At 36.9% G+C, this 13,390-nt stretch overlaps 1 protein-coding gene across 1 annotated transcript in view; it reads right to left on the reverse strand.

Moving 5' to 3' along the window:
* Positions 1-2,303: 2,303 nt before the first annotated feature.
* The window catches only part of Zdhhc13 (zDHHC palmitoyltransferase 13), a 47,188-nt gene continuing 36,101 nt past the window's right edge, over positions 2,304-13,390 (reverse strand). Inside the window, exons 13-17 of the mRNA XM_026405291.1 lie at positions 13,179-13,272; positions 11,492-11,575; positions 7,248-7,405; positions 5,004-5,101; positions 2,304-2,750 (exon numbers count right to left, since the gene is read on the reverse strand). Of these exons, the coding sequence (XP_026261076.1) occupies positions 2,612-2,750; positions 5,004-5,101; positions 7,248-7,405; positions 11,492-11,575; positions 13,179-13,272 (573 nt within the window). The 3' untranslated portion in view covers positions 2,304-2,611. The remainder of the gene's footprint in view (positions 2,751-5,003; positions 5,102-7,247; positions 7,406-11,491; positions 11,576-13,178; positions 13,273-13,390) is intronic.

A 13,390-nucleotide genomic window follows, 5' to 3' on the forward strand; every position in this document is an offset into this window, starting at 1 on the left:
GTTCACTGTGTACTTCCACAGCTGGTATATAACAGCCTGTCTCATAGCACTTAATTTTTAATTCCATCTGTTTTCTTACTAGAATGTGACAGAGGTGCATTCACAGTGCTCAACAAATAGTGGGCACTTAATAAACATTTGTTGAGTGAATGAAGTGGGAGAACATAAGCCACACTAAACAAAAATTCTGCCAAAATTTTAAAGAAAAAATTATATACTACAATGAAGGAACTTCAAAAGTAAACAATAGCAAGGAAAAACCTGTGTCCAGAGGGCTGGGGATGTGGCTCAAGCGGTAGCGCGCTCGCCTGGCATGCGTGCGGCCCGGGTTCGATCCTCAGCACCACATACCAACAAAGATGTTGTGTCCGCCGAGAACTACTGATCTATTACTTTTCTTAGTCTTGGCCATGCAACTAGGTTTGGCCAAAATCTCTGGAAGTCTACATTCTCTCTATTGGTCTCAAGAGAGGGTTCAGTAGACCCTGAGGCCCTAGGAAATGGTGGAGCCAGTAGCTGGGAAGAAGCTTGGGTCTCTGCATGGAAGGACACCTGCTAACAGCTAAATAGATTGTGACACAAAGAAAAAAAAATAGCTTTGTTTTGTGTGTAGCCACTGAGATAGAGAATTGTTTAGTCACTAAGGGGAGTTTTTTGTTTTTGGGGTTTTTTTGGTGCTGAGGATTAAACTCAGGGCCTCAAACATGCTAGGCAACAACTCTGCCACTGAGCTATATCCCCATCCTGAGGGGATACTTATTAATAATAATTAATACTTGATTAATATAAATCTAAAATATCCAATGTGCCACAACCAAATTATTCCAATTTCCACTGATTTTAGGGCTACCTTATTCTAAACAGGTGTGTATGTGTGTGTGCATGTGTGGTGGCGGGATTGAATCCAGTTTTGAGTGTGCTAGGAGAGCACTCTACCACTGAGCTATATCCCCAGCCCTCCATCCTTTCCTTTTAAAAATCTTTCACAAACACTTTCTTGATTACATCTACTGAGGCTCTTCTAAACCTCTAAATTCCAACAATATTTTATTTGCACCCTCTTAATGGCTTTTAATATTTTCTACCTTATTCTATAGTTTTCATTTATATTAGTTTTCCCTCTAGACTGCAAGCTCCACGATTAATATACCTGATTAAGTGTTTAATGGCCTGAAAGACTTACCATGTGCTCAATAAATATTTGTAGAATAACCAAAAATTAAATCCATCTTTTCTGGCTGATATCAGTTAGAAGCAGTGGAATATACATAGTGTTTTGAACTAATTTAGAAGGTCTGAGGTGGGGAATTTGAAGTTTTAAAAAAGAAAGATCTGGATTCCCACCTAGTCCCTGTGATTCTGATCTAAATGGTCAATAGACCACAACTTGAAAATACTTAAGAAGAGAATAACTCCCTGAGAAAAATCCTTCCATCCATCAGATGAGAATCAGATTCTTAAAATACAATTTTGATTATACCATGTGTTCCTTAAAAAAAACAAAAAACACCTTTATTTCATTCAACAAATTAATTCAAATATTTATTGAATGAACGCTATGGGCCATATTCTAGGTGACTGGTACTGTAGAGTGGCAATCCCACTAAGTATCTATGGGACCTTGGAAAAGACAAATTTCTTTTGGCTTAGTTTCTGCAAAGATTCTGTAGAAGACAGGTGAATGGATTCTTGAAGAACTGAAAGTTCAAATGGATTAAGGTACAAAATGTGGTGCAGAGTAACACTAGTTAAACAAAACATGGTTGTATCACTTGGGGCCTTGCTGGTCATGATGAGAATTTAACTTTTACCAAGAGCAATGGGAACATATGAAAGGATTTATAGCAAGAAAGTGCTATGCCCAGGAGAGCATATACTATACCAAGAATTGAAGTTGAACCAGCATTTCCTCCAGAACAAAGAAAAAATAGTAGTAACAATCACACTAGTCTAATATTTTGATGGTAGCTAGTAAAAGCAGTAATATCTTTAAGATTTCCTATATTTGATTTTCTAAATCAGATGGGAAACTCAATTAATTCTTGCTTATTGGTGTTAACAGTAATCTCATTCCTGGGACTGTGAATTACTTTCTTTATATCATATAAACATCTTTTCTCAACTTAAGATTCTAAAAGTGTTTAGTGTCAGAAACTATGTCTCAAATTACAAAAAAAAAATTTATTATACATGAAAGCAAAACAGGTATATTTAAATATTCTTTACACATTAATAGATAGAACAAAGACAATAACTTATCAAAAATTACAAGTTTAAATAATAGTACTATTTTGAAACAGCCAATACAGTATCTGAAAATACTCTATTTTATCCATAATTAGTGAATATTATCTCCAAAAAAGTTAACTTTAATTTTCTTGTGAAAAATATGTTTTTTAAAGATGTCTTCCAAAATTGTTCTGGAACAGTCCATTTTTCTAAGTTTGAAAGACTATATGCATTTATTGGGAACTGTTTTGCCAAATGGCTTTAAAACTACTTGTTATTTTCCTTGGGCTTAGGTGAATTCTAAATTCCACTTCACTTTCAGACCACAGGGCACTGACGTAAACAGAAACAAATCTGAGTCCGAGTTTTGAGTTGCTTTTCTTCATACGGAGCGAAGAACTTTCTCTTTAGCTGGGTGAAAGACCATGGTGTACTGGGATGTCCAATCTACTACGCAGGGCTTCACCAAGCCAAAGCAGCCACACTGAAAGAAATCTGCCAGGTTCTGTGTGAATCCAAGGCTGCCAATAAGAGAAGAGAACACATCTCACTATACTTCCTGTGTAGTTCTTGAAAAACATTCATTCAAAGCATACATTCACTGAGTATCAAAGGTAATCAGACTGTTCTTGGACTTACAAAACCTTAAAACTGAAACCTAGTTCCATTTCTGGACCTGAATCCCTACTTTGAAACTCCCTGATTCTGTCCAGCAATTCAACTGAATTTTTCTTCATTGTTTCATTTTGGGTTCCCCCTCACTGTATTGGTCACTGTCATCATAAAGTATCTTTCAATTCCCACTGCCCTAATTCAGACTTTTGAGTATCTCAAAGGCCTATAGGTCAGAAGAACTATAATCAACAAGATGGGTTTTTCTCCCCTAAGCCTTCTCACAGCTCTAATGATGTCTTTCTCAGTTCCTTCCAGTTCATTTTACATAATAGAGACTTCTAGTCCTCCAAAACCCCTGATACTAACCTCTCAATTACAACCCTTTCAAGATACACATTTGCCCAGAGGCTCAAATCCAAAATCCTCAACTTTGTATTCAAGGCCTTATACAATGAACTCAAGTTTTAGCTGCCCAGCTGTCTCCACAGACCTCCCAGTCCTACCTGGCTCGATTTTCCCCATGATTATAACTGTGTGGGCCTGGAAATCACATTCCCCCAATTTATCTCAGGTAATACCTCCATCCTTTTAAGTCTTACCAGCTCTCAAGGACCCATTCAAGGCTCACATTCCCACTAGAGCTTTACTGACTACAACTATCTCAGCATCCCATTTTTTCCCATAAATTCCTGATTTACTGCCTTATTTATGATTACTACTGCCTTATTCCAGTATAAGAAATGCTTATTTTAAAGCATATGCCCAATCTTTTCAGTGCCTAACTCAATCCTCATGTATGCACAATCATGACTGTGCTACTGTGAGTAAAAAGACCATCATTACTCAAAAAGTAGCTTCCTAGAAAGAGGACTGACTATATGGGATTGATTAAGTGGCAGCAGGGAGACATGTCTGAGAAGTACAGGATCTGGCTCATGACCTATGTAAGCATAAGTAACTTAGAGGAGGGTAAGAAAACAGAATGTTTCATATGGGCAGGATTTGGAAGTAAGATTCAAAGCTATTGCAAGGTTTTACCTTAGTTCTCAAGGAATGTTCGAGTTTATGCTGCCATTATTCAGCAAAAGTGCACCAGCTCTCATCTCCCTCTCTCCTTCCAGATTCTTCTACAGGACTTGGAATAACCTTCCTCCCATCCCCATCACGCCTTGCTTCAGATCTCTCAAGGTTCAGCTTAAAATTCCACCTCTATTATAAGGTTTCTATACTTTAGTGGAGTAAATATTTATTCCTCTGGTTAAATCACTGTGACTTTATTATCACTGCTGGACTGAAATAATCACAAGATTTGCACAGTTCTCCATTATCATTGCTGTAGCCATCTCTTCCCAATTAAGTCAACTTCTCTCCTCCCTAAATACACATTGTAGTCACATCCCAGTCTCTGATTTCCTTGTCTAACAACCTAACAGTTTCATCTTGTACCAAGAGTAGGCTTTAAAATAGACTGCTCATGAGATATGCAGTGAGTGCTCAAATCCCTTGAGGGCTCTGGGTCACCTCTGCAGCACTCTGAGTCTCCAAGACCCTGATGATGTAGGTGGTAGGAAGATAAGATTCAAAGCCTGATCTTTCCTATCACAAGATGACAGCCTTCCTATAAACACATTTTCTACTGAGGACAGGTTTTATACAACCACTTCTCTAAAGAAAACACCTCAAATATGAAAAAATACCCAAAAAAACAAAAAACCAGATTCTCCCTAACACAGATGGGCACATTAAACAGAGGGCTAAAAAAAAAAAAAAAATGACTGGTGATAGAAAGGTTAAAATTCCTGGCAAAGCACACAACCTAATACTTTCTACAGACAACATTGTGGCTGGGCCAGCCACATGGTTAATTATCTCACACCAATTCCTCGCCAGCAACATACAACCTTGTGACCATGTGGCTTGATTGGAGAGATTCCCCAACTTGGCAAAACTTCAAAGTTACTTACTATTTGTGCTAAGTCCAGCAGACTAAATTCCTTGCCACCTCAGGGCTCATGACCTTACCACCTACCCCTTGTCACTGAGGTTTCCAATAAAGAAGGGCTCAAGTTAAAGAATAGCAGAGTGGCCATGGGTAGTGGCACTAAGTTAAGAAATCAGTGGCTAGGGATCTTCAAATGGTGAGAAGAGAACTCACTTACTTGTAAGGTGTCTTCCTAAGGGACAAGGTCTGTTTCATATGCCTGCTCTGCTTTAGCAGGCTGATTCTCTCATGGGAGGTCAGGCCCAGAAAAGCAATCTGAAAAAGAAGGTTGGAAGATACATGAAAAATACCACATTGTGGTTCCACTGCTCCTAGCAGTACATTACAGGACACTGGTAAATATTTAGCACTCCCTCTCTAACCTTCTAACCAAGATCATGATGAAGGCAAAGATTCAGCACCCTAAACCATTCTCTCATTGTCTGATTTTTATTAATCTTCAAAAAAACACTGGGCAGTGACTCAGAGTCATGAAGTAACTGCTTCATTAATCAAAGCATGGCTATGGTCATGTTTAGATTTTCAACACATCCAGGATACAACTTTTGGGTGAATAAAACAATAAAAGGTCAATTTCGATGCAGTTATTGCAATTTGTGTGTTATTCTTGAAACTTCTTTGAAAAGGTGCCAAAGGAAAAAGTTAATAAAAAACATTAAAGCCTATACATTTGAAGAATGAAGATGACTCAAAAATTCCCAAATTAGTAAAACCATTAAGAGGGTTATTTAACTGTTGTTTAATCCTCAAAAAAACTCAATGGCAATTTTCTCATCTGTAATATGGACCTTATCATACCACCATATCAAACAGCTTATCACACAGTTTTATGAATTTGAGATAAAAGATTTAAAATACCTAGTGCTTAGAGAGGGAAAATAACTGACCCAAGGCCATACAACTGAGAGAGTGGTAGAGTTGGGACTGACACGATTCAGAGCAAGGGTACAGCTGCCCCTGCTCCTAACCAGCAGTTTGGAGACTCAGTCAAAATCCTGTTTAACCAGTACACTCAGGAAACTAACATTTTCAAAGAACTAGACTATTTTGCTCATTAAGAAGATAAATTTTTTCAAAATTCTTATTCAAATATATAAGCCTTCCTTTTAAAAAATAAGAATATCATAACCTCAAGTACTAAGAGTTGAGAAAAGAAGCAAGAAAATAAAAATTGATGTCTGAATCCTTACGTTCTGCTTTTAATTCCATCTCTTACCATGGCTGTAAGCAAGGCAGTCAATATACCTTAGGGTTGGTTTTCTTGTCCATAAAATACATAAACTACTTTGGCATGGTCTCAAATGCTTATGAGGACATAAATGGGTAAGTGCTTTGGAAAATGTAAAGCATATATAAATATTATAAATATTATAATTATTATAAATATTATAAATGACAGTAATTAATATTAGTAATCACCCATTCTTACTACCTGAACTGTTAATATCAAAGGGATAGAGTGAGTACTCAGAAACCTCAGTTTAATAAGTTTGAATTCCTTCCTTAGTATTTTTTTTTCCTTCCTTCCTCTCTCCTTTCCCCTTGTCTTTTTTTTCTATTATCTTTATTATTTTGGAATTGGTTACTTCTGCATAAAGTGGAATTCATTCTGCTTTTGTTGAATAATGTTCTAATTATCTGAGGTCTTGCAGTAATTGGTTTGGACTGATTACTGCTGCCCATTCCATGTGGGCAGGTCATGGCAACAATGATAATTAGGTTAGGCTCATGGGAGAGGAAGGCGGCAGGGAAGGGATAGATATATCATATAAAGTTGAAGATGACTACTGCCCTGGAGCTTGAACTTTTTAATAGCCATGACCTTCTCTGAAAATATAATTAACACGTCTGTTGGTCAGTGGTATATCTTCCATTTCTTCCCATTCTTATCCACCTAAGCACTACATATGGCAAGGGTTGAAAAACTGTAGGAAAATAATCATCGCACATTTGTACAATGCTGTAGAGTTTATGTCTTCTTTTCACACATCATATGGTTTAACTGTATGATGGAAAGAGCCCTGGAATGAGGGTGGTCAGAAGAACTAAGTTTACATTCTAATTTTTGCCAGTCATTGAGTGATCTTGAACAACTTGATTCATCTCTCTGAACCTCTACTATTTGTAAAATCAGGAGATAAAATTAGATTACCCTTAGGTCCAGTTCCAATAAATTATTTATTATTCTAACCCTTAAACCATCTTGTGAAAGTAGATAGGCATTATAACCCTCATTTTACAGATAAGGAAACTGAAATTCAAGAGAGGTCAAATGACATGCCTAGATCCACAGAGGGAGCAACAGATTTAGATCTAAATTTGCTGATTTTAAATTCAAGCATTTTTATTTCACTTTAGGCTACTAGAAATTTTACTCAAAGGATTTATGAGAAATAAATACCTGAAAGAGTTGATTTATTAATAAAAATGTTGACCATGAGAAATGGAAAATTGCTACCCCAAAGATATATAAAACCCAAGGGGAACAGGCCACTATCTGATTGAGGTAGGTCCATAGGCCATCTTCCTTGAATGTTGTAGCACAATGATTTGACCAATCTGTGAATTCACAAAAAAGAACTCATTATTAAAAATGGCAAGAAACTAGTGACTATTTTTCAAAGACACAAACTAATGTTCTATTTAGGGAGCAAAGAAAGCAAAACATGGTGGCAGAGATCAGAATTCACCTTTAGGGGCTGGAGGTATAGCTTAGGGGCAGAGCACATGCTTAGCATGTTTGCGAGGAATGGGGTTCAATTTCCAGCATTAAATAGACAAAACCCTAGGAATTCAACTTCAGGAGTTTACTTTTCAAATGCTAGCTCAACCACCAAAGGTGAGAACATGGTACCTCGGTGTTGGTGAAGGTTTAGATAACACCATGTTAGTAGTTGATAGTGAAGGTATGAAAGTGGTTCATAAAACCTTCATTCAAATCAGCTTATTCAGCATAAAACACACTGGCCAGACTGCTTAAGGACTTGACAATGGAGAATGATTATATTTAATAAAATACTAGTCCAGGAAAATTACCTCTATTATGCATGTTACACCAAGTTATGGGTTTCTCTTACTTATGGTTCAGATGAACAAGTGATTGCTGTGAGCATAAGAGGTTCTATAAGTGCCTAGATTAAAGTAGAACACATATAGCATACAGGGGAACGGGTATGGGTGCACCTTGGCAATGGCACTGTAACTCATTCTGCAGAGGAAGAAAGGCCAGGTGAAGTGACTTCACAAAACAGACACATCCAGGAAAAGAGCACAGAGCATGATTCAGAGGTCATAACTCAGTTTCTCCCCCAGGGCATCTATATGCCAATTAAAAGAGGATTTCACTATGGCCTTCATGTTATTGACAACCTAATCTATGCAACTAAAAAGCAGCAGTAAGGAACAATACAGGTAGGAAGTGGTAGAAACAAGGGAAATAGATCTTCAAGGTTATGACTTTTACAGGCACCATAACTACACATAAAGTGTGAATTATTTCTAAAATGAGAATTCTCTAAGCTTGCCCCCTGAGGTTTCATAAAGGCCTCTGACAAATTTGATAAGTAGTTTCTAGCATTTCCCCATACGTACAGAAGAACTCCCGAGGCAGGAAGAAAATGAATCTATGACTTTACTGTCAACTGTTTTAGTCGTAACATCTTTTTTCTCCCAGTTTTTTGAGACTCACTCATTTGATTCTCAACCATCTTTCATAAATATATGCCAAAAGCTTTCTAAGAGCAATCATTATAGAGTAAAAATCAGGGTTAAGGCAAGTTATACTCTGTTTAGAAGTACACATTAGGACTGCAAGAAAAGATGCATCCTATGTCCCTAATACTACAAAAAGAAATTTGAATAAATCAATAAATAATTTCCAACAGCAGAGGGAGAAAGAATGGGAAAGATTATCTACTTTCTTTTAGTTAATGGATTTCTACTGCTCCCTTGTGGGAACTTTCTGATAACACAACATGATCTTATATTGAAGTTCTCACACTGAAGCACTGATTTAAGATTTAATGTCCAAGATACAAATGACCACCAACATTATTTTATGCAATATAACACTTTAATTTGTGCTAGTACATTCTTATCAGGCAGTCACTGGTTAATAATAGGGAATTCACATTATTTCAAGTCTATCATTTCATCATTAGATAGCTCTGACTGTTACATAGTTCTTCCTGATATTGATCTAATACCCTTTTCCCTGTCATTTTTATGATGCTGACACTTTCTGATTCACTTACTGTCCGCTCTGAAAATAGACCTCCAAGAAAGATGGAATTGATCAAGGTGTGCAGAGGCAAAAGTATCTGCTACTGGATCACATGACAAGTGTATAGGAGGAGAGTATATAGCAGAACTCTACTGGCAAGAGCATTAACGGTAAACAAAGGAGGCTGAATGACAGTGACACCTCATTAGAGAGATGGAACATAGGTTCATGTTTCCTGTTTGTGAAATAATGATAAATGATAAAATTCCCTCATTCAGTGTGAAGAGATATCGTCAGAATATGAATGCAATAAAGTAACCAAGTATGCTCGGGTAGTACACAGAGTTTTAAGTCAGCAAAAGGTGGGATTGTTCATTACCAACAAAATATAATATAAACAACAGTTCAGAGCCAGAGAAAAAAGACAAAAAGGAGGGAAGACTCAATTTATGTAATAAAAAAAAAACCACCAAGGAAAGAATGAATGTGATAGAAAATCACTTCTCTCCTTATCAATAGTCTTATGCTGGGGACACACACACACACACACACACACACACACACACACACACACACACACGACTATTTTTAGTGAGGAGAGGGAAGAGAGAAGAGACAAGAGTGGCGTAAAATCTGGTTCCTCTCCCCTAGAATCAAGTCTAAGACAGAAACTGGTCTGTCTGCAGGCCAACCTAGAAAGGTTTTCCAAGAATATGCTTTATTGGCAAGCCTTAATAGGGCAACCCTCTCTAAGGCACCGACAAGAAATCTTTTATTTCTTATGTCACAAGACATAATCTAGTAGGGTTTTAAAATTTCAGTGTTCAGGGTTACTGGGAACCTTTAACAAGAAGTTGTACTAGAGCATGAACCCATGGCATCACACAAGCTAGGCAAGTGCTCTACCATTAAGGTGCATCCCTGGGCCTTTCCAATTTTTTATTTTGAAATAGGGCCTCACTAAATTGCCCAAGCTGGCATCAAATTGTGAACCTACTGTCTCAGCCTTCCAAGCAGCCTGAATTATAGTCGTGTGCCACTATGTCTGGCTCCGAGTGAAGGAATTTTAAACTTCTATTAGTCCTATTTGGGAAGGTGACAGTTATATTTAGCTACAAAGCATTCCCTGGAGATCAGACACTGAAGATGTCAATGAGAAATGGTCTGACAAGGTAATTGAAGCCCTTGTCATGCCTATGTCAGGGAAAAAAAAAAAAAAAACCATTTCACGTAGATACTAACAATCTCTAAACATGAAACCCCAAACTAAAGAAAAGTTGCAATACTAGATAATCCTAAGGAAGGGGACTGGGAGGCTGGGGGGCAAGCATAAAAGAAATTCTCTTTTGAGGAAAGTGTGGGGCAGGGGACAAGGAGAGAAAACATGAGCCCACAAGAGTACTATGGCTTGGCATGCTCAGAGAAAAAGAAAACAATGTAGGGAAAATCATTCCTAATGTTTTCCGGTAGATTTCAGCTCAAGCAATAACAACATAAAAGAAAGGTTTATGGGCACAGATTAGATGTGGAGACTGTTTTCCCAAAGCCTTTGAATAAATAAAAACCAAACAGTAAAGTCCAAATAAATAAAAATAAATTACTGACACTATATTGTTTTTTCCAGTTTGATAACCTATTCCAATGTGTGAAAAGTTCAGTCATGTATTTTGTTTTTTTTGGTGGTACTAGAGTTGGAATCCAGGTTCCTGCACATGCTAGATGAGTCCTCTATCACTGAGCTACATTCCCAGCTGTGCTCCTTTTTTCAAGATTTAGATAGGGTCTTCTTGAGTTGCTCAAGCTGGCTCTGAACTTGCAATCCTCCTGCTTTAAACTTTAAACTGAATAGCTGGGATTACAAGGTACTTGCAATTCTTAAGAGTTAACCAAAATTCTTCTTGCTTCAATTTAAACCCTGTTCTTCATCAATCACTTCAGAACAGCTGGCTATTATTCCACATATGATACACCTAGAATACCTTATTAAACTGCTACTAAAAGCCATTTTCCTTTCTCAGAGCTGCAGAATAAGCAATAATGTCTTTTTCCTAGTTAGTATTTCCAATCTTTCAATTGTTCATTTTTGAGAACTTCCATTTCTCAATTTCAACTTGATACTACATGGCATGTGCTTTCAAAGCTCTGTTCCTCAATTTACTGTGACCACCACCCCCAAACCTCTAAACTTGACTGCATGAACTTCTATTTTTGAGCACTTTTGAAACATATGAAGGTTCTCTTCCAAAGTACTGAGAACTAACCTAACATTTCTTTCAGCTTACCACTGTTAAAGAGTCTTAGAGGCATCTACTTTGATTTTATTAGGGCTAAGGTACAATCATCCGAACACTTGTGATATATGAGAATTCATAGGAAAAAGTACATTTTGGTATGGGTGCATTATAAGAAAAAGTTATACTTACAGGTGAAAGATCCATATATAATCCAGTCACATACCACAGAAAGGAAAAATAAGAAGAACAGGTAATAGTGATGGTTGCCAAAACCTAAATCAAAAAAGTAAAACACTCAGTTTCCAGATAAGACCTTTTAAATTTCCAGTCAAAAGGCTTTATCAAAATTTAACAGAAATAAAGTTGTTGCTTTATTTTTTAAATACTATTATATCAAATCCAAATAGTCTGATATGTCATGGTCAACTTATGTATTTATTCCCTACTTACCTAAAAGAAAATAATGTGTTTGAATAAAATTAACTAAGCCAAAACAGCTCTGGGCTGGCCTATACTCTGTTGAGGGAGGAAAGTAGGCAGATTTGGGGCAAATCATATTATCTTTTTTTTTTTTTTTACTTTCTTCCATGAAACATGTTTATATAATTATATCCTCTGAATATCAAAGACTGATTTGATCAGGGGGATGGAAAAAAATAAATCTGAGGAGCAGCAATACATACATATATTGCAGGAGATTAGCCATAGCACAGAGGGGAAACCCACAGTGTACTAATAAATGCAGGGAGAAGAAAATGTGAGGGGTGCCAGGCAGCCTGTGTATGTATGTATGTGCTGTATCCCTGCCTTCTTGATCATAGAGATGGGAGCATTTCAGAGGTAATGACATAAATGCTTTTCAGGTACGTCATTGTACCATTTTCTCCTGAAGCAGCAAAGCTCAAAAAAAGCATTATCCACTGGAATCAGGATACCTAGATTTATTGATTATTAGTTGTGTCACTGTAAGTTAAGCTGTTTAATTTCTTTGATCCAGCATTCTTACTTACAATACGCAGGTAACAATATCTCTTTTACTTCTCAGGCCTATGACACATAAACAGGATGATGCATTTGATAAAAACTTCTAAATGCAGTGTGATAAGTATGCATGAGCTCATTGCTATTGTTTTTCAGTTGCCATTAAATGCTGCCTGGCATAATGCCAATCATCTAATCTCTATGGTGGGATGAAGTCCATGAGGGTTGGAACCCTAAGAATAATCTAGCCACCTTTCTTTAGGAAAAGATGGTCGGAATGCACCAAGGAAACCTGACTAAACTAAGTCAAAGTCAGCCTTCTATTCATCAGGATTATAAAAATATATCCTGTACTGAAGACATACAATCATAGTTCCTCATAATAAACTCCTGCCTTTACTGTGTTGGCTCAGAGAAAACTCAGAGCTGCAGGTCAGGAAAATTAATATTTCCTGGGTGGAAGGCAATCCCTAGATTTCTGCCATTCCTGGTTTTACCTAATACCGAAGGAGACAAATGGAGAATACGAATAAAACAAGTCTCAACATATTAAAACATCATGATATTTGGAGCAGAAGGTGGATAGTACTAAAATGACCTTAAGCAAATAATTTCATCTTTTTATACTTTTACAGCTCCAAAACAGAAATGATAATATGAAGTCACATGTGTGTTCTGATGATCAAATTGGATACCATATTTTAAATTCCAAAATACTGTATGAATGACAATAATTATCATTATCAACTTCAAAAATTTCCCCAAAACTTCATACCATAAAGAGGATTCACAGACAAGGAAGAGCTACAAAATGGGAGCCTTTTTTTTTATGAATCACATACACAACTAAACATGTTTAACTTCATAGTAGTAATCGAAAAATAAAATCTCTCACCTACGCACCGTCCAGTCCACAGGCAGTGTTGATCATATCGAGCCACACAAGAGTTGCACACATGGCAATGGAGTGACCTTAATGGCTTCCTTATCTAAGTGAATAATTAAGAAAGGCCTAAGCAAAAAACCATGTTTCAAAGTGATAACAAATCATAAGCAAATAGGTTGTAAAGAGATAGGCACATATAATCTTTAAATTCGCACAGGATC

Source organism: Urocitellus parryii, chromosome 4 (genome assembly GCF_045843805.1).
Source record: "Urocitellus parryii isolate mUroPar1 chromosome 4, mUroPar1.hap1, whole genome shotgun sequence".
In the NCBI taxonomy this organism is placed as follows: domain Eukaryota; kingdom Metazoa; phylum Chordata; class Mammalia; order Rodentia; family Sciuridae; genus Urocitellus; species Urocitellus parryii.